The sequence below is a fragment of the Leptinotarsa decemlineata genome, unplaced genomic scaffold, assembly GCF_025532065.1.
Source record: "Leptinotarsa decemlineata unplaced genomic scaffold, Ldec_3_MD MMD2_tig00003192_RagTag_RagTag, whole genome shotgun sequence".
Taxonomy (NCBI): Eukaryota; Metazoa; Arthropoda; class Insecta; order Coleoptera; family Chrysomelidae; genus Leptinotarsa; species Leptinotarsa decemlineata.
In genome coordinates, this window is record NW_027412582.1 from 2,699,082 (window position 1) to 2,719,682 (window position 20,601).

Genomic DNA, 20,601 nt, shown 5'->3' on the forward strand with positions numbered 1-20,601 from the left:
TTAAAAAACTGATTATTTTTGAAAACTTTGCCACCCTGTATCTCAAAAGTTAAGGCGTTTAGGACATGCGTCCATAGGAAGTTTTTTTTTTTAATGGGTCTAAGAATTACCTCCTTAAATATTAGCATGTGTTCAAGGAACACCCTGTATAAGCCAGAGAGCTTCGCCTGAGCCGTTTTCTGTAAAGCCTTCCAGGAAATTGTTCCATAATTGTCTGTCAACAGATGAACAACGAAATTCACTAGCTTTTATTTATGAGTGCTGCTATCTTCATGTAGATGTCGGAAAGTTTTCAGACCCCCTCATATGTGTGTTTAACCAAATTACCTATTCTTCTTTTCCTTTTTTCGAAGAGTTCCATTTCTCCTATTCCCTTATTGATATGTATCACTTTTTTAGGTTCATTTTCGTGAAAGCTTTGCTTATCGCTTATCGATATTTTTTCTAGGTTCTTCAAAATTATCTATCCTGTCCTTCAAAAATGCCAGCCACGGATGTACTTTGGGAGCATTATCCGCGTCGCATTCGGATCCTTACAATAAACTAGATATACCTAGTTTCGACTGGCCGATGGCCACTTATCCATGTTACAAGTATCCTTTAGAAGAATTTGCATGTTACAATGAATGCCAAGATTCTAAAAGTGTGTCGATGGTAGAAGAACTGATCCACCAGTGGAATAAAAAAAGTGAGTTGTTGGATCTTTCATAGATTTATATTATAAAATATCTCTATGAATGATTGCCAAATCTAACAAAAACATGAAATCATCCATGGAAATGAATAAGCAATTTTCACCACGGCATGTATCGCCACGGTATGGCGACGGTGACGGGTCGCCCTGTGCAAGCGACTGTGCGATTCTCTTCCCACTATACTAAAACCAATAATGATTGAGAGTAGAAGTGAGCCCAGTTGACAGCAAATCGGGGGCGTGCTTATTAATTTTTGAGAGGGTTAAGAATGAAAGAAAAATTCTTAGTACAATTAGTTAAGATATTCATACACATTTTTTATTTATTTCATTAAAACTTTGCAATATCGTAATTTACCTAATCGTTGTAGTCATTAGGTGGGCCTTATGAAAACGGAGTAATAATCGTGGTAATTATAGTAGGTACCAAATAAATTAACAATATTAATAAAAAACACTCTTTATAACTATTCTCAAGCTTTCGAGTAACTTAAACTCATCGTCAGGGGTACTAGAAAATACAAATTACAAATTTTTGATAATAGAATATAATATAAATGTAAATGTACAAATTTTCGTCTAATCTTCAACCTCAGATTCGTCACTGTTGCTACCGCTATCATTAAAGTGAATTATGATTGGTTCAATATTGTGTTCAATACGGTTGTCTACGCCCCACATTTTTTGCTCTTCTTTTAAAACATGCTGCATGCATTTCTTCCAGTCTTCTGCAGAAACAGTTCGAATAGCTTCTTGTAGGTGATCTTGCACGTCCACTAATTTAAATGTTCTGTTTTCTCGTGCCACATATCCTTTTACTTGCGCCCAGATTAATTCTATTGGGTTTAATTCGCAGTGATATGGTGGTAACCTTGAAACTGTAATTCCACGACTTAACGCCATTTCATCCACTGCGAATTTTTTATATTTGTCTGTGTGTAATTTTATTAGCTGAAGTAGTTCTGCCTTTAAACTATCTTTGTTATATTGGATGTTCTTATCAATTAACCATTCTTGAATTGCTGCTTTTTTCCATGATTGTTTCGGTAATGGTTCTAAATGTCGACTATGGTATGGGGCATTGTCCATGACGATGACAGACCCAGGTTCCACAAGTTGAATGATGCCTTCAAACCATTTTTCAAACACCTGCGCATTCATCTCTTCATGATAGTCGCCTGTTTTCTTAGATTTAAATATTAATTCACCATTTGCTAAAAATCCACTGTCGCTTCCTATATGCGTAACTATCAGATGACTACCTTTTCCAGATGGCTGTTTTAACCCAACTTACAAACCTTCAATAAAGACTTGTCGTGCACTTGTTATATTACCATCCTGCCATACTTTTTTGACCGTATGTCCTTGGTTAACCCATGTCTCGTCCATGAAGTACAATTTTTTTTGAGCTTCCGAAATTCGTCAATTTTTCTCAGATAGTTTCTTCTCCATGCTATTATTTCTTGACGTTCAATGAGAATGCTTTTCCTGTCAACTTTTCCGTACGTAAATTTCATTTCGTGTACAAGTTTCCTAAAAGTTTCTTTACCCATTTTTGGGACCAATTCATGATCGCTAAGTGCCTCCAAAACTGTTTGTAGTGTGGGCAGCTCATTTCTGAAAAAGAAACTGTGAATAGTTCTGCGTATACTGGTTTTGGCTTCTTCATCAACTGTGATTTTTTTTCGTCCGCTACTAGTTTTTGGCGTTTGTACGTCCCCATGAATTTCTGCTTCTCTTAGTATTTTGTAAATCGATGATTTTGGTACACCGGTATAATCAGAGCACATAACTAATTTATCTTTTGTAATTGTGGAACCTAATGATGTAGAAATGCCCGGTTGGTTATTCGGAGGTACACACGTATAATTACAGCACATATGCACAAAGTCATCTTTTGGTGGCTGATGATCTCTTTCAAGACAGTGAAATACTCGCAGTACAATTTGTTTTTCTCTTACTGACCGAGACTCCGACCGTTTTACCTTTTTCGACGTGAAAGGCCCGACCATGTCTCCCATTTTTTGAGTAGTTTGAGAACGGTGTAGAAATATGTAATATGTAACGCTTAAACACTTATTAGCACTATTATTTTCACCAATTGTTATCACAACACGTCAATTGCTGAGTAACTTAACTGTAAAACGTCGATTGCTGAGTAACTTAACTGTAAAACGTACAATTCACGCTGTATAATTCACAAACCAATGATACGCTCATGGCTGCAAGTACATTAGTGCGGACTGCAATGATGAGATGGAAGTTACGGTAAAGTGACAAAGACAGAAATATCGTTGCGTACAGCGTTGCCACTAGTTGTAATAAATACCTAACACTATACAGAGAATAATGAATTTTAACTGATCAGTAATCAGGAAATGTATAAGTATTACTCATTACAAGCTCATTACTGATTTTTGTCATAAATAATACCTTTTAATCGTACTAGTATTGTGTATTATCTATAATTTGCCACAACCTACAACTCTACTGCTTACTATATTTTGATTCTGCTATAAACTGGTAACGTAAAATTTAGATATGACAACGCGCTTTACTCTCAATCATTATTGGTTTCACTATAGTTGGGGCTAAATAAGCGTTTTATTACTTCAAATAACTGTACCAAATTTCAACCAAATCGGTGTAAAGATATTCATGATATTTTATGAATACCGTTTTTTCTAAACTTCAACGCTCTGTATCTCAGAAACGAAGCAACTCCGGACATATGTAAATAAGCAACTTTTTTTCTTAAAACGACCTTACGAATCACTCTGTGAAGTTTCGTACCGTAGCTAGGAAACACCCTGTATTTGTTCAAGCTGGAAAAAATAAATGGATATGAAAACGAATGGAATCTATGAGAGTAGAATCGACACTGTGCCCAGAGATTATTATGTTTATATATCAGTAATGAAGAATGCTTTTCTAGTTTCATATATTGTTGAATCTCAAAAATGATTCTCTTTCTACTTCATCTCATCTGAAATAAACAATTTTGATTTTCAAGATAAGCCTGTCGTTGGAATAATTGTGGAACCGATTCAAAACGAATGTACCGAGTCGCCATCTCCACAATTTTTCAAGAAGCTTCAAGAACTAGCCAAGAAATGTGGAATATATTTATTGTTGGACGAAACTAAAACAGGCTGTGGTGCGACTGGAAAATTTTGGTGTCACGAAAATTTCTGTTTGAGCTTTCCTCCTGATGCTGTTGCTTTCGGAGGAAAGTCACAACTGGCTGGATTTTTCCATTCTGAAAATTTGTGGTGAGTATTTTCCGTACCTCAACTAATATTATAAAGATCAAAATTAATACAAATATTTCGAAATGAAATCTGAAAATATTCATTTTGCTAACTAACTACAAAGAAGGTTCTGGTAAACAACTACTTTCTCGGCTAATACCATGACGGTGTTGACGTTTATGCAAAATACCTCACAGATAGGGCAGTGCCGAAGTCTTTGAAAACGGTAAAAAGTTAAAGAAAATAGTGGGATGAAATCCATCGGAAAAGAAAGAGAAGATGACAAAAATGGAAGTAAAAATAATTCACGGGTGATCTGAGGTCGGGACGTGGAAGAAGATGAGTTTTTTATTGTAAAAAACGGTTTATTGAGATTTCCAGAAAAAAGTTGAATGACAAAGTTTTTGGTAATAAAAATATCTACAACTTTCCTATTATTTTTTCTAATTAACCCCAAGATTTATGCGTAAAATTCAAATGACCGATTTTTTTGTTTCCTATCTAAGTTTTTTTTCTCTATCAGTTTGGTGAAAACTTACCTTTTTATGTCTCAAACACAGTGTAATTTTTTGGATATTATAATAGCTATTTATGATATGAGTGTTGCATGTGTTGCAAGCGAAACGAGCGTAGCGAGTTGAGCAATTTCACGAACAATATAAAACTTACTTTTAACACAACTATCATAAAAAGTTTTTTGTACAACTGTCCTGTTTTCATAATAAAATAGATGAATTTCATATTTCTATAAAAACACATTTTAACATCTCTTATCAGTTAATTATTTTCATGTTATCGCATTGCTGTGAAGTGGCCGTGTCAGGTGACGCCGAATCACCTGGTTAGCAACAATAGTCCAGTCATTATAGTAAGTTCACCTCGGAATTCGGGATACCCAGCTATAAGTCTGTAAATACTTGTATATTGTCACCCTGAAAGTTGTCTCAAAACCTACATATGGTAGGGTGTAAGCAACTATTAAATTTCAAGGTCAAACGTCACAAAAATCGGTTTTTTGCGCTTTTTTTGGAAATATCTCATTTCCTATGGGTTTTTTGCTATTCGTATTTATTATCAATATTGTAGAATATAAAATTCTCTACAAATTTTGTTGAAAAAGTTTTTTCATACGATGAACCGTTTTCGAGATTGAGGGCGGAGAGCGCGCGGTCACAGGATCACTTCAGGTCAACCGGTGCCTCCGGTCGAAAACGCGCCATATATAGTTGATGAACTATCAATAAATCAATGATTATAAATATTTATCAATTTTTATGAACTATTATATTATATTGTATAATTTTTTTTCTAACGTATCCACTTTTTATTCAGTAGTAATTTATTTAACAACACTTACCTGCCCATGTAATTACAGAATTGTTAATGAAAATATAGCAATTATATTTGAATTTCAAACTAATTAATAACTTCTTTCATGATGAAAAAAAAACAAATAAATTATGAAATAATCTTTTTATTAAAAAATATCATTCAATACATTTATTTTCATTGAAAGTAAAAAAAATGGAATAAAGGGTACAAAAAATATAATCAATAATTTTAATAATCTTCTTCCTCTTCATCGTCGTCTTCCGGCTGCTGGTAAATTTCAAACTGGTCATCATTATCGTCTTCAACGACATTTGTCTCATATTCTTCCATGATTTCGGGGTCAAAGGTTCCATCTTCGTTAATGTCGCTCTGATATGGTAGAGCATTGAGACAAGTTTGCCCATTACATTGGCCACAAGCTAAAGAGCATTGCAAGCCTGCTTTCCTCCATCCGCATCGCGAACCACAATCACTCTTGCAGCTGCAAAAAATTGTATTTAGCAAATCTTCTGGAGCACGTGGTAAAATTGTCATGATAGACTCCAGAAAATCGTTTCGCATTGCCCAACCTCATACTTGGAGTTCCAAATCATGCCTTAACCAAGTTTGAACTTGATGATGTACACGTTTGGAATGTTGATGAGCAGCTGCACTTGTTGGTGGAATATTTGAAAGCTGCACAGGTTTATCAAGTTTTGTAGACTTGACGTAATGCATTTAACGAAGATGATCGAGATTTTTCACAGATTTCGGATCATTATAGACTGCCAATAAGGTTTGAGTTCCACACTCTAATAATCTCTGGGCCGAACAATTTTCTTCCTCAAATGCTGCAGCTAGTTCATCCAAATTTGTCAGTTTCTCAAAAACTTTTGAAAATTATTTTTTTCCCTTTTTAAAAAGCACAGAAATTGTGTCACAGCCACTTAATGCGTGCAGAAATAAAATATGTGTTTTGGGATGAAGATAATTATCAAAACTTTTAGTCGAGTATACCTCCGTTTTTACATTTCCTTTCCCAACTTTTTTAAAGAAAATTTCTTGTTCGTAAGACAGTGTATGTCCAATTAAAATGACAAGTAAATCAATATCTTGTCCTATTATAACTGCAGTTTTTTCAGACTTTGATTCTTCAATTGCAGTTTCAACTATAACATCCGCAAAATCTCTGGCTTGTTTAGTAGTAATATTTGCAGCTTGTAATTTTTCAATTAACATATTAATGAACTTATCTTTGTTATTTCGATTTGATAAGAATTTTTCTTGAGTAACTGGTACAACCATTGTTTCATCGAAACAAACTTCAAACGTTTTTGAAAGTGCAGCAGGTCTTATCTGCTGCTCCATAGCTTTTACGTTCTTACTGTAGTCTGAATATCCGTCAAATACAACAATTATTTTGGAACTGTAATGCCTTTGTAAATAATTCATGTATTTATCAAAAATAATAGAAAAAGTATCTTCTCTGCTCCATACAACATGATGAAGAAGAAATCCGCCATCAATAATGAACATCACATTATTTTTATTGGGAACAAAATCAACTGGGCTCATGTTGTCATACAATAACGATTTTGTTGTTTTTTCTCATGCCATCATTATCAAATAGAGCTGTTGGATACGGACTCAATTCATATTGAAGATATTCTTCAAAATTACTTTCAAATTGTTTGCTGACAGTAATTCTTTGCAAGAGTAATAACGGATCCACGCGTTTTCGATCGAAGGCACCGGTTAACCTAAAGTGATCCTGTGACCGCGCGCTCTACGTCCTCTATCTCGAAAACGGTTCACCGTATGAAAATTTTTTTTCAACAGAATCTGTAGAAAATTTTGTATTCTACAATATTGATAATGAAAACAAATAGCAAAAAACCCATAGGAAATGAGATATTTACAAAAAAAGCGCAAAAAACGATTTTTGTGACCATTGACCTTGAAATTTAATAGTTGCGTACAACCTACCATATGTAGGTTTTGAGACAACTTTTAGAGTGTCAATATACAAGTATTTACAGACTTACAGCTGGGTATCTCGAATTCCAAGATTCTTACCTAATTTAAGCTTAAATGACTGGTGTACAAACAGTATTGTTTACAGCTCACGCGTTTCATTTAAAGTCATATTCAAAGTTCTTGCTGATGTTTAATGTATATAATACATTGTATATAATACATTTGTAACAGAATTTAATTGTAACTATATCTATTGTTTGTAATAAAACTTTTTTGGAAATTGAATAATAATGTTTTGTTTATTGGTCGAAAAAAATCGTGTTAAGTTGCTTTCAACACTAGTGTTAAAAATAATTTTAACACGCTACTTCGTGAACATCATCTTTTAATACTCTTGACAACCATTAAAAATGTCACTTTTAATGACAGTTGTACAAAAAATTTGTAGTGTCTTAAGGTGAAACATCGATGTATACCAGTGAGGATGACAGTGTTCCATGTAAGTGCAATTTGTTACCATTCATTTAAAGCAGAACTCATGTGAATGATATCTGATTTTTATTCCACAACGAATGTTTGAAATACAAACTGAGTAGAGAAAAGTATCTTCTGTATAATTCAGTGTTCATATAGAAGTATTTGTTCCGAAAGAATTTTTTCTTTCGTATAATTCAATGTTTATATGAAAGTAGCTATTTCAGGAGGACTTTCTTTCAGTTTGTGTCTGAAAGTTACTTCTTTGCATGATCTACACATCCATGTATAGAGTTACTTCCTTCCTTTCTTTGGAAGACTCCCTCATCCTTCTTTTTTTGTATCAAGATGGAGTAGTAGAAAACCAAAAACTTTCTTTCCCAAAAATTACTCCTAAAAATATAACCCCTTCAATTCAAATTAAATTCATCTATTTTACTATGAAAACAGGATAATGGTACAAAAAATTGTGTATGATAATTGTGTTGAAAGTAAGTTTTATTTTGTTAGTGAAATTGCTCAACTCGCTACGCTCGTTTCGAAAATTTTTCACTCACAAAATAAAACCTTTCTTCCAACACTCATATCTTAAATAGCTATTTCTCTTCTTATTTTGATTCAATATCGAAAGAACACCCTGATTTTCAATCGAAAAGTCTCACATCAAAATATTTTTTCTTCAAAAAAATTGGTGTGCTTCTTGTTCCTTGAAAACTTCACTTTCTGATGTTGTAAAAATATACATCACTATTGCAAGTTTTTTTTGGAAATGCAAAAAAAATGAAAAAACTCGATTCCAAAAAATTGTTTTTATCATTCTGTCAAATTTTGAGTCATTTTTTAAAATGATTACTTTACGAGTGGACAAACGGATTCTGACGGCATAGTGCATGTCACAGACGGTGGCTTCTCACTGCAGACAAATGAAACGGTATGGAAGATCATGAATATTAGGACACATGGGCTGCAAAGTATCGGGCCTAAGAAAGAAAGGGCATTTTTTTGCGTAATCTCCATTAAGGTGCCTCAACACCTCCTCGGGGTTGAGTGCGCTGAGATGGAATCTTTCCCACACGGTTACTGTGTACAGGAGCTAGAATCTCGTCCATCCACCCCCACCCATCCCTGAGTGGAACTCAACCTGCTGATCCCCCCATGCCCCCTCCCGGGTTGAGTGCCCTGGAGTAAAAACTTCGCCCCACAAAATAAATTTCATGAGGAAAACTTAATACACCATTCCATCCACCCCCTTTCTTGGAGCGGTCCACAATCCTACTGATGGGCACTTCAGCAAGATTAACATATCTGACCCCTTTTGGTAGAAAGTCAGCCTTTAGGTGCTTTTAACTTTTTAATTGCTTGAATTGTTTCATTATGACTTTCCTAACTGAATTTTTGCATGGGGTCCCCCAAAAACTAACCGGAGACTCGTGTCTTTCCATCGCGCGCGTGTGTTGCTGATTCCTGGAGTATCTGAAAATGGACTGAATTAGTGTCTTGCTAAGAAATTTTTATACTTACCGTAGCCGCCTGAAAGCGACTCTCGGGGGTGGTCGTTGATTCTGCTTCGTCGGTCTTCTGTATTTGTCCCTCTCTCGGAATCTGGGGTCATCCCTGTTTAACGCATCGTGTAGATCGCGCAGCGCTGGGTTGTTATGCGATCCGACTCTATTGAACCCGCTTTCTGCGTGTTTCCTCATATACACGTCCACATATTGCGTGTTCAGGTCTAGGTCTCGGTATATGTATCTGTTAGACATATACCTCGGAACGTTTACGGCGGCCGTCACGCACGCGTTCATAAAGCTTTGAATCTGAGTTCTGTCAGTACACACTAGCCCCAGGCAGTGCAAGCATACAGTATTATGAGCATGAGAACGGTTCTTATCATCAGCAACTTTACTTTCAGCCCCATGTTGCTTCTGTGGCCTATTATTGGTGCTAGGCGTTGTCTGGCTGATCTCGCCATTCCGATTCTCTCCCGTACGTGAGACCTGAATGGCAGTTTCCTGTCTGACCCCCAAGTATTTTGCTTTGTCGGTCCACGGAATCTCTTGTCCGTTGAAGATAACGTTGCCTTTCCGTTGCGCCAGTCTCCGGGTGAATAATATCGCCTGACTCTTGTCAGGGTCTATACTGATCTTCCATAGGTTAGCCCGTTACTCTAATCTGTCTGCCTGTTGCTGCGAATATCTGGTGACATGCACTTGGCTTGTTGATCTCGCCAGCAGGGCTGTGTCGTCCGCGTATAGCGCCAACCTGTTAAAGTTGTTCTCCGTCTTGGTTACGTCTCCTGTATACAGGGTGTTCCTTAAACACATGCTAATATTTAAGGAGGTAATTCTTAGACCCATTTTAAGGAAAAAAAACGTCCTATGGACGTATGTCCTAAACGCCTTAACTTTTGAGATACAGGGTGGCAAAGTTTTCAAAAATAATCAGTTTTTTAATAATAACTGAGATAATTTTGTAGACATCTTTGGCATATTTGGTACATATATTCCATGTCTCAAGGCGCATTTTCTGATGTACAATTTTCCTAATTTTTTCTGCCAGTGGCGTACGTACGAGTTTTGAAATGTATATTTTTGGCGAAAAAAATACTACGCCACTGCTTTATCTTGAATTAAAAATTATTTTTGAAATCTCCATACTTTTTTAGGCACATTTGATTTGTTCAAAAAATTAAAAATCGCTTTACTTAAGGATAAATTCCTTAAAAATCTGATGCGGTATCGTGCATCGACTGAAAGCAAACTAAGAGATCAGATTTGTTGCAAAATAATTGAGGATCTAAAAGGTATTTGTTGTCAGATGCACTGTTCTCAATTAGAATTACGTCATAACGCAGCACCGCTTAATAATTTTTGAAAACATGAATTTAGTTATCCTGGAATAAATGACGTGTAGCAGAATTTATTTACTGCACCTCTTGGAAATATGGAGTTGGTCGATATGTGATTTCTTTTAAAGATTAAAAGCAGAAAAAACAGCGTACCCACCATAGCAATAAAAAACGAATTCTCTGTATGTACAAACGTCAGTAGCTAATATTGATGTTGGTTTAAAGTAAGGTGTTGGTGTTAAAAACTGTCACAGCGCGTTTTGATTGATTTTGAAGTGTTATTGTAGTTATTTTGGTAGTCCGCCGTTTTTCTGAATATCAGTTAATATGGTAAATTATACGAATGCGGAAATGGCGCAAATGCATTACGTATATGGCCTTGCCGATGGTAATGCAACAGAAGCCAGGCGCATTTATCAGGAAAGATATCCTAATCGTGCCTTACCAGATAGCCGAACCTTTTCAAATATTCATCGTCGACTTGGGTAAACCTGTAGTTTCAAGAAAGGGACTCCGGAAGGTAGATCTCGTGTAGTAAGAACTCCTGAAATTGAGGAAGCGGTGCTGCAAGAAATTGAGGAACATCCTGAGACGAGTACGAGGAAGATCGCTAGAACTCTGGATATTTGTCATGAAATTGTTTGGCGTATTTTGGTTGATTTTTTGTTATACCCATACCATATTTCAAGAGTGCAGACATTACTCCCCAGAGATTTTCTACAGCGTGTGAACTTCAGTCCGTGGTATCTACAAAGTATTGTACTAAATCCGCAGTTTGAGACACAAATTTTGTTCACAGACGAAGCAAATTTTTCTCGGAATGCCATTCAAAATTTCCATAACAATCATGTGAGGGCTGAAGAAAATCCCCATGCAATAACCGAAACCCATTTCCAACACCAATTTTCGGTTAATGTATGGGCAGGAATTATAGGTGATCATCTAATAGGCCCATTTTTTCTACCAGGACGCCTTGATGGTCGTTCTTATTTACACTTTCTCGAAGAAAACTTACCTGGGTTATTGGAAGATGTGCCACTTGCGTTAAGGAATCGAATATGGTACATGCACGATGGCGCCCCTGCTCATTTCAGTATAATTGTCCGAAACCATTTAAATACAGTTTATCCTAATCGTTGGATAGGTCGCGGAGGACCTCAGCAATGGCCAGCAAGATCCCCCGATCTGAAGGGGTGCGTAATTCCATGCGTAGAAGGGCGGAAGCATGCATACTAAGTGCAGGTGGCCACTTCCAACAATTTTTATAATCAGTTTTGGTATTATTACTAATTAACAAATTTGTCCTATTCGTTTAGACTTACTGTCACAAAATAAAATAAAACTCGTTTTTGTGAAAAATTTATTTTGAAAAGAAAGCATTGGCGTAGTACTTTTTCCCCAAAAATATTCAATGCGAAACCCGTAGGGATGCCACTGTTTGAAAAAATACAAATTTGTGTACATCAGAAAATGCGCCTTGAGGCATGGAACATATGTACCAAATATGCCAAAGATGTCTACAAAATTATCTCAGTAATTATTAAAAAACTGATTATTTTTGAAAACTTTGCCACCCTGTATCTCAAAAGTTAAGGCGTTTAGGACATACGTCCATAGGAAGTTTTCTTCTTAAAATGGGTCTAAGAATCACCTCCTTAAATATTAGCATGTGTTTAAGGAACATCCTGTATAACGAGAAGAGGTGTGGCGAAAGGACTGCACCTTGCGGGACCCCAGCTTCCAGTAGTTGAACTGTTGATAGTTTGTCTGTTTCTCTGCATCGGCATCGCCTGTCAGCTAGAAAAGACTGGATTAATCTTAGCATCGGTTTTGTGTAGCCAAAATCGCTCATTTTGGCCAGGAGTCCGTCTAAGAAGATAGCTCTGGTGTTGTTTCCTTTGCCGAGGTTGAAGCCTTTGGTCGCAAAGTCTACTACCCTCAGGACTCTGTCGAGTGTTCTGATCTAGAGCCGAACTGTTCATTAGGTAAGATTCCTAGTTCTCTGTTTCGATATTCGAGTCTCTTCAAGAGGACACGCTCCGCCACTTTGGAGCGTGTCCACTATGGAAGGTAGTAAGCTGATTGGCCTGTGATTATCTGGTAATAGGTGGTTCTTCTTTGGCTTTGGTATGTGGATAACCGTTGCCTCTTTGAACGGGTACGGGAAGTGCTGCAATCTGAGTATAGCATTCATGATGTTGGTAATGACTGCTATACCTTTGCGCGGTAGGACTTTCAGTGCCCGGTTTGTTATTCGATCCGGGCCTGGGGCTTTTCGAGTGGATAGACATCTTAGGATGTCTTTCACTTCCTCGGGAGATGTCGGGGCCAGGGGTGACGCATTGTTCGTTCTTTATGTTATTCTTCGTTTCGTTCTTTCCACCTGCGTCTCAATGTCTTCTACCTCTTCTGTGAACGGGACGTCGTTCTCTCTGCACTGCCTCTCGAAGTTGTCCGCAAACGCTCCCGCTTTTTCCAGGTCAGTGTAGACGATTTCTTGCTCCGTGTATTGGTGAGCATGGCTGTCGAGGTCCCTTCTTGAGTACTTTCTGCATTCTCCATGCAGACTGGTCATCAGTATTCAATTCTTCCAGACGTGTAGTCCATTGTCTACCTCGGATCGCTCTCACTTCGTCTCTGAGTAATCTATTGGCTCTTTGCATGCACCTTTTGTCCATAGGTGCACATGTCGTTTGATATCGTCTTTTCAGGCGTCTTCTTATTCTGATCAGCTCCATCGTTTCTGGTGGGAGATGCTCTTGGGAGTTGAAGCGCAGGGCTGGGACTTCTCGTGCGCTTCTTTCCATCGTTTGGATGAACGCGTGCTGCAGCTGGTGTGTGGCGTTCTCCCGATCCGTTTTTGATTCGATGCGTGGTATATCTCCCATCGCATCAAGTATGGCGCGCTAGATTCTCATCCAGTCGATGATTCGCTTTGTTGGGTTGTCTGTTTCCACTTCACCTCTTCCTATTGTAAACAGGATGGGGTTGTGGTCTGACGAACCTTCATCTAGTACCTCCATCTCCGTAGTATCGATGTTCTGCAATAGTGCGATGTCAAAAATGGTCTTCTCGTGGGTAGTGCGTTGGTGTGTTCGGTGATACTACCGCGATGTCCTCAAATTCTTCTAGTATTCTGACTAGATCTCTGCCTCTCCTATTTCCATACCTACAGTTCCAGTCTCGCGACTTTGCGTTCAAGTCGCCTAAGGCAACGGTTGGATGGTCTGGGAACATTTCTGCAATGTCTGTTCTTTCTAGTCTTATACCTTGCGGTGGCAGGTATACCGACGATATTCTTAGCTGCCGCGCCGCGCCCCCTGCGGCGCGGCGCCCCCTGGCCTGTCTGTCCTATATACGTTGTATCTTGGGATACGGTAGCTCTTTTCGCTCCTTAACCTTGTTTCCTGAAGGTGCCATGACGTCTATGTCTCCACGCGACAACAGCTCCAGTAGCTCCTTTCGCCTGTCTGTGGATCCATTTATATTCCACGATCCTACTTTTAGTTGCTCCGGGATGTGCAGGCATTACTGTCTTCCGGGTGCTTGAATTAGTGCAGCTAACACCGCTTGCGCGATCTTTTGCTGTTGATTAGTTCTTTGCCGCTGTCTGTTTGCTTTTTTTTTGGGGTCGTCTTTTCAGTCGTCGGCTACTGTTTAGGTCTCTGTCTTTCGGCTTCTCTGGGTCTGTTCCATGTTGTTGTCCTCGGCCTCGGGAACATTTTACATCCCCTATAACTTGCCGGATGCCCTTCCATGCAGTTCGCGCACTTCGCTGGCGTATCGGTTGTCTTTTTGCAGTCTCTGCCTTCGTGGTTTTCAGCACACTTCACGCAACGTGCCGTTGAATGGCAGCACCTTTGCGAGTGTCCAAAGAATAGATACCTGTGACATTGGGGCACTAGTCCCTTATTTGTTCTTTGCGCACGTTCTCAGTGCGGAGATCTTCTCTTCGTTTTTGGGCACTTTCGCCAGGAATAGTGATAGCACCTTCCTGGAGCGCCTTGATATCATACGGTGGCATTCCAGCACCGTGAAACCTAGTTTCGTCAGGTCGTTCCCAACGTCTTGCGCCTTCACGTTCTCTGGGATTCCGCGGATGACCGCGTGTATCGGTATCTCTCTCTTGATGGTGTTAGTATGGAAGTCCAATTTCCTGTCTTCCAGGTATCTGATGGCTTTACGCCATTCTGCCTCATCATTAGTATGTATATACAGGCTGATTCACGGTTGATGGCATATCGATGACTCGAGAAATGCGTGAAAATATGCTAAGACATTAATTGGGTTGTCTTCGAAAGTTACGGGTCGAGGCAAGTTTCTTGGTGCTTTTAAAGTTGATCCAAATGCATTGAAATTGTTCTGAATTCGTATAAATTTCTTGAGGTTCATTGGCGGTAGATTCGGATACATTTCATTGAACTTTCTACATGTTCTGCTGATAATTTTGTCACACTGTCCAAAAATAATAAACAAATTCATAAGAACTTCGTTTGAATAGTTTTGTTCCATCGTTTTGAAGGTATTTGCAACTTCTGAAGTGACGAAAATGTCGATATTATTAGGAGAATGTCACAACGCTACTGTCAAATAGTAATCATGGCCTGCTTACCAAATACCGAATGGAAATACCATTCTGAAGGGACATTTTCACAAATAAATGTTCATAAGTCCGAAACTTGACTAGTTAGGTATAGGTATGATATACATAGAAAGAAAGCAAATTTCAGCAGCTTTCCGAATTTTCAATAATATACAGGGTGTTCCATTCAAAAGAATCAAATTTCAGCAACTTTTTCAAGCAAACGAAAAAACTGTATTTTTTTACCACCCTGTATTGAAGTAACGGAGATTAGGCTGACGTGTGGGAAGTGTCCAAGTATCACCTAACTCCAAACCAAATTTCGATATCATAGTACTTCTTAACTAAAAGATATCGGCATTTTTAGAAGTCATGATTTTCGAAGAAAAAAATTGAAATTAATTTTTATTTCAAAAACGGTAACAGATAGGTATAGGGAAATATCAAGAAAAGTTGTCGGGCGATTGTTGGAGATTCCAAAAATAATATTATATACAGAGTGTTCCATTTGAAAAATCAAAGTTGCTACTGCTTTCTAATAGAAGCGGCAACACCGCATTGTCGAAAATATTTTAGTTGGCTAGAGAATGTCTGAATATGCCCTCCATTAAATTTTCGAAGTGATCCGTTGTCTGGTTCACCAGAAACGTCTAATGTGCCATCTACCGTGAATCAGCCTGTATACCCCGTCTTTCGTTAATTTGGCTTTATTGTAACCAATTTTCTTTGCTTCGAGATATTTTGATATGTCGTTCCATTTCTTAGTGTCGTGTAAGACTGTTGGTGGCGGCTCACCTGGTTCTATGGTTGGCACCACTTCTTTTGCTTCTATGCTTGAGGTTGGTACCACTTCTTCAGTGGTTGGCCTTTCTGCATTGTTGGTTGGTGTTTCGATTTCTGAGGTTGGCACTATTTGTACAATGGTGCCCCTTTCTTGCAGTGTATCCATGTCCTCGCTTGTTTTTTCTTCTTCATGACTTCATGCTTTTGCAGCTTTCTCTTGCGCCAGGCGCTTTCTGGTTCTTCTGTTTGGTCTTGCTCTTTCTACTGATTCAAACTCGTCTTCCTCCAAGTCGGTATTTGTTGCGCTGTCCGGGCCACGTGGCCACTTGGTTTGGCGCATTTCCTCTTTTTTCTCGTTTTCGCTGGGCTGTTTTGGCTTTTCGACTTCTTCAGCTCTTGTGCCAGACTGCGTCCTAGATGGTCCTGTATTTGTCCGTGTTCTTTGGACTAATTTTTCCTCAACATAGTTCAGCCTTTCATTCAGCTGTTTTATTAGGCTTGTTAGCTCGTCTTTTTGCTGGCGCAGCCTATAATTTTCCCTCTCTAGAAATTCTAGTTTTTCCTCCATAATTTCCATTATGGGGCCTGAAAATCCTAAAAACGATTTCTATTTGTGTTCATGCACACGGTTTAGTTCTGAAAAGAACTGATGTCTTTTTGTGTTGTGTGTTGACACTCAGCACTGGTGACAGTCACTTTTATCACTCACTGCGTTATCTTTTCAGATAAAATTCACTTTCTCAACTTCTGTAACCTGCTGATGGGCACTTCAGCAGGATTGACATCTGACCTTCTGCGGCTGCCGGAGACAAGTGTCTCCGGTAAGACAAGTGTCTTTCTAAGTTTGTCTGTGTGTATCTGTAAGAAAGTGTGTTAATAATCTGTATACAGCGTGACTCACGGTCGATGGTATGTTAGACGTTTCTGGAAAACGCAAAGCATGATTCTACTGAAAATTTCACCTCTCACATTTCCTTACCTGTTCTATCGATCGATCTGTTTTCGAGATAAAAAATAAATTGTGCTAAATATGATCCAAAACATAGCCTTAATTGAAATTAAGTAGATCACTACTCTCAATTCATGAAGAGTTGATATTTTGACGATAGTTTGGACAAACTTGAAATGTTCAAATAACACCAAGAAATCGACTCCATATCATACATGGCGTGCTAAAATTACTATTATTTCCATTGTGCATAAAAGTAGTGAAAAGTTCAGTTTTCAAATGAAACCCCCTGTATATTACTCGGTAAATTGAAAGATGGTGAAAAATGCTTCAAGATGATATAACATGTTCCTATACCTAAATCGTCAAGTTTTCTCAATAAAGTCGCTTCTTCTAGAAACATTATTTTTCTTTAGAATTTGGATTTAGGTAGCAGTGGAATTATCAACCTTATAACAGTTCGGTTACTTTTATGAGTGAAAATGTGATATTTTGTTTACAATTTTGTTATTTTGAATCATCCTATTCTTTTATTGTCTGTACTTTCACATGTTTCAGCCCACAAAATCTTACTTTTTACCTACAAATTACTGATTTTTGGTACAGTTGTTCCTTGGAAACTTTGAGCCATAGTTAAAGAAATCATTTTGTAACCTTACAAACTTCCTTTCGTTCATTGGTGTTAATTCAGGATACATTTGGTTGAATTTTTTACACGTTCTGACAATGATTTGATCATTTTGTTCATGTGTATAATAAATAATTTCATAAGAACTTCGTATGAATAATCGATATTTGCATTCACTTTGGAAGATGATTCGAAACACCATCGATAACTCTTTCTAAATTACTTATCAAAATTAACCGAACTGCTATAAGCTTGATAATTCCACTGCTACTTAAATCCAAATAAAAAAAATGTTTCTAGAAGAAGCGACTTTATTGAGAAAACTTGACGATTTAGGTATAGGGACATGATATATCATCTTGAAGCATTTTTCACCATCTTTCAATTTACCGAATAATATAAAGGGGGTGTTGCTTGAAAAAATGAACTTTTGACTACTTTTATGCAGAATGGAAATAATAGTAATTTTAGCACGTCCTGTATGATATGGAGTCGATTTCTTGGTGTTATTTGAATATTTCGAGTTTGTCCAAACTATCATCAGAATATCAACTTTTCATGAATTGAGAGTACTGATGTACTTAATTTCAATTAAGGCTATGTTTTGGACCATATTTAGTACAATTTATTTTTTTTCACGAAAACAGATAGAGATAGGTATAGGACAGTATTAACAAAAAAGTATTAAAATACCAGAGCGATTTCAAAAATTTATTAATATACGGGGTGTTCCATAAAAAAAGTTGCTGGGACTTTTTGATGGAAGTGGCAACGCCGCAATGCTGAAAATATTTTAGATCGATAGAACAGGTAAGGAAATGTGAGAGGTGAAATTTTCAGAAAAATCATGCTTTGCGTTTACCAGAAACGTCTAACCTACCCTCGACCGTGAGTCACGCTGTATATAAGCAGCTCAATAGGCTAGTTTTTTCTTTCTGTGGCGCTGTGGATGTTCCACGATCCACTTGTTAAGTTTTCTGGAATCCTTTCTGCCATCAATGTTTTCCGGTTTCCTGCAGTAGTGCAGCTGATACCGCTTGCGCGATCTTCATCTGCTCAGTCGTGAGTTCACTTAGTTCGTTGTCGTTGTTTTTGCTCCCGACTGTGTTGTTTTCTAGTTTTGGCCTTTGTCCGATTGTCTGGGCCTGTTCCGTGCTGGTTGTGTGGTCCTTGGTTTGAGGAACATTCTAGAACCCCTGTAACTCGCCGGATATGCTTCCATGTAGGTGGCGCATCATCAAAACGTTTGTGTTTTTGGTCAACTGTGAACTCGCGCGACACTCACGCGACACTCACTTTGAACAGAGCTTTTGCGGAGTTACTGGTGTGCCTCATATTTATGTACGTTCACTGCATTCTGCATCATCGGTGTCTCTTCAACCAAGTTTGAAGTCAGCAAACCAACGTTTAATTGTTGTTTTTGATCTAAATTTACCACTTATGATACAATTTGTATATATGGTACGTCAGCCAGAAATTTCACATAGATAAGTTAAAAAACTAAAATTTAAATGTTGAAATATAATATATGAAATATAAAGCATACAAGTATATTTATGTAAAAATAAGGTACCTAAATCTAGGTCTATTAAACGCATAACTTAAAATTTCACATACACGTAAATACACACACCCATTTAAAAATATATGTATACAGGCTGATTCACGGTGGATGGCACATTAGACGTTTCTGGTGAACCAGACAACGGATCACTTTGAAAATTTGATGGAGGGCATATTCGGACATTCTCTAGCCAACCAAAATATTTTCGACAATGCGGTGTTGCCGCTTCTATTAGAAAGCAGTAGCAACTTTGATTTTTCAAATAGAACACTCTGTATATAATATTATTTTTGGAATCTCCAACAATTGCCCGACAACTTTTCTTGATATTTCCCTATACCTATCTGTTACCGTTTTCGAAATAAAAATTAATTTCAATTTTTTTCTTCGAAAATCATGACTTCTAAAAATGCCAATATCTTATAGTTAAGAAGTACTATGATATCGAAATTTGGTTTGGAGTTAGGTGATACTTGGACACTTCCCACACGTCAGCCTAATCTTCGTTACTTCAATACAGGGTGGTAAAAAAATACAGTTTTTTCGTTTGCTTGAAAAAGTTGCTGAAATTTGATTATTTTAAATGGAACACCTGTATATTATTGAAAATTCGGAAAGCTGCTGAAATTTGCTTTCTTTCTATGTATATCATACCTATACCTAACTAGTCAAGTTTCGGACTTATGAACATTTATTTGTGAAAATTTCCCTTCAGAATGGTATTTCCATTCGGTATTTGGTAAGCAGGCCATGATTACTATTTGACAGTAGCGTTGTGACATTCTCCTAATAATATCGACATTTTCGTCACTTCAGAAGTTGCAAATACCTTCAAAACGATGGAACAAAACTATTCAAACGAAGTTCTTATGAATTTGTTTATTATTTTTGGACAGTGTGACAAAATTATCAGCAGAACATGTAGAAAGTTCAATGAAATGTATCCGAATCTACCGCCAATGAACCTCACGAAATTTATACGAATTCAGAACAATTTCAATATGTTTGGATAAACTTTAAAAAAGCACCAAGAAACTTGAAATTGGAAATATTGATATGAATAATTATAAAAAAAGTAAAACAATCATGTGGAATATTTCAAAATATGTTCGAATCGCTGGCCGTTCACTTCCAAGCACTTTAAAATGCGGGTGTTGACTGCTTTCGTGGTGGCAGATCTGATTTCATTGAGATCCAAATCTTCAAATGTTTGGGCAATCCTTTCTAACAATTCATCTCTCGAACGCACGGGTATTTTGTAAACTTTTTCTTTAAACATTCCCCACAAATAAAAATCTAATGGATTAAGATCGGGTGATCTCGCTGGCCAATTCCATGGTCCCAAGCGCCTCATCCACCGATCGTCAAATAGTCTATTCAGTTCTGCGCTCACTTCTCTTGTGCAATGTGCAGGAGCTCCGTCTAGTTGGTACCAACAGTTTCGATAATCTTCGAGTGGCAGATTATCCACGAAACTGTCTACAGTATTCTCCAAAATATTCAGGTAGCTTCTGGATGTTAATGACTCCTCGTATATCACGTA

General features: G+C 37.5%; 2 protein-coding genes across 10 annotated transcripts in view; both read left to right on the plus strand.

Annotated features, from left to right (window-relative positions):
- The window catches only part of LOC141483248 (uncharacterized), a 403,587-nt gene that overhangs the window by 242,850 nt on the left and 140,136 nt on the right, over positions 1-20,601 (plus strand). The window lies entirely within an intron of this gene.
- The window catches only part of LOC111515695 (4-aminobutyrate aminotransferase, mitochondrial), a 179,114-nt gene that overhangs the window by 61,571 nt on the left and 96,942 nt on the right, over positions 1-20,601 (plus strand). For 7 of the 9 annotated variants that reach the window (XM_074177707.1, XM_074177708.1, XM_074177703.1 and 4 more), the window contains 2 exons: positions 449-688; positions 3,708-3,966. The exons of 1 other annotated variant lie outside the window; for it this stretch is intronic. In XM_074177707.1, the coding sequence (XP_074033808.1) occupies positions 449-688; positions 3,708-3,966 (499 nt within the window). Of the gene's footprint in view, positions 1-448; positions 689-3,707; positions 3,967-20,601 lie in introns of those variants that run through there. One more of the 9 variants, XM_074177711.1, reaches the window with a different exon arrangement.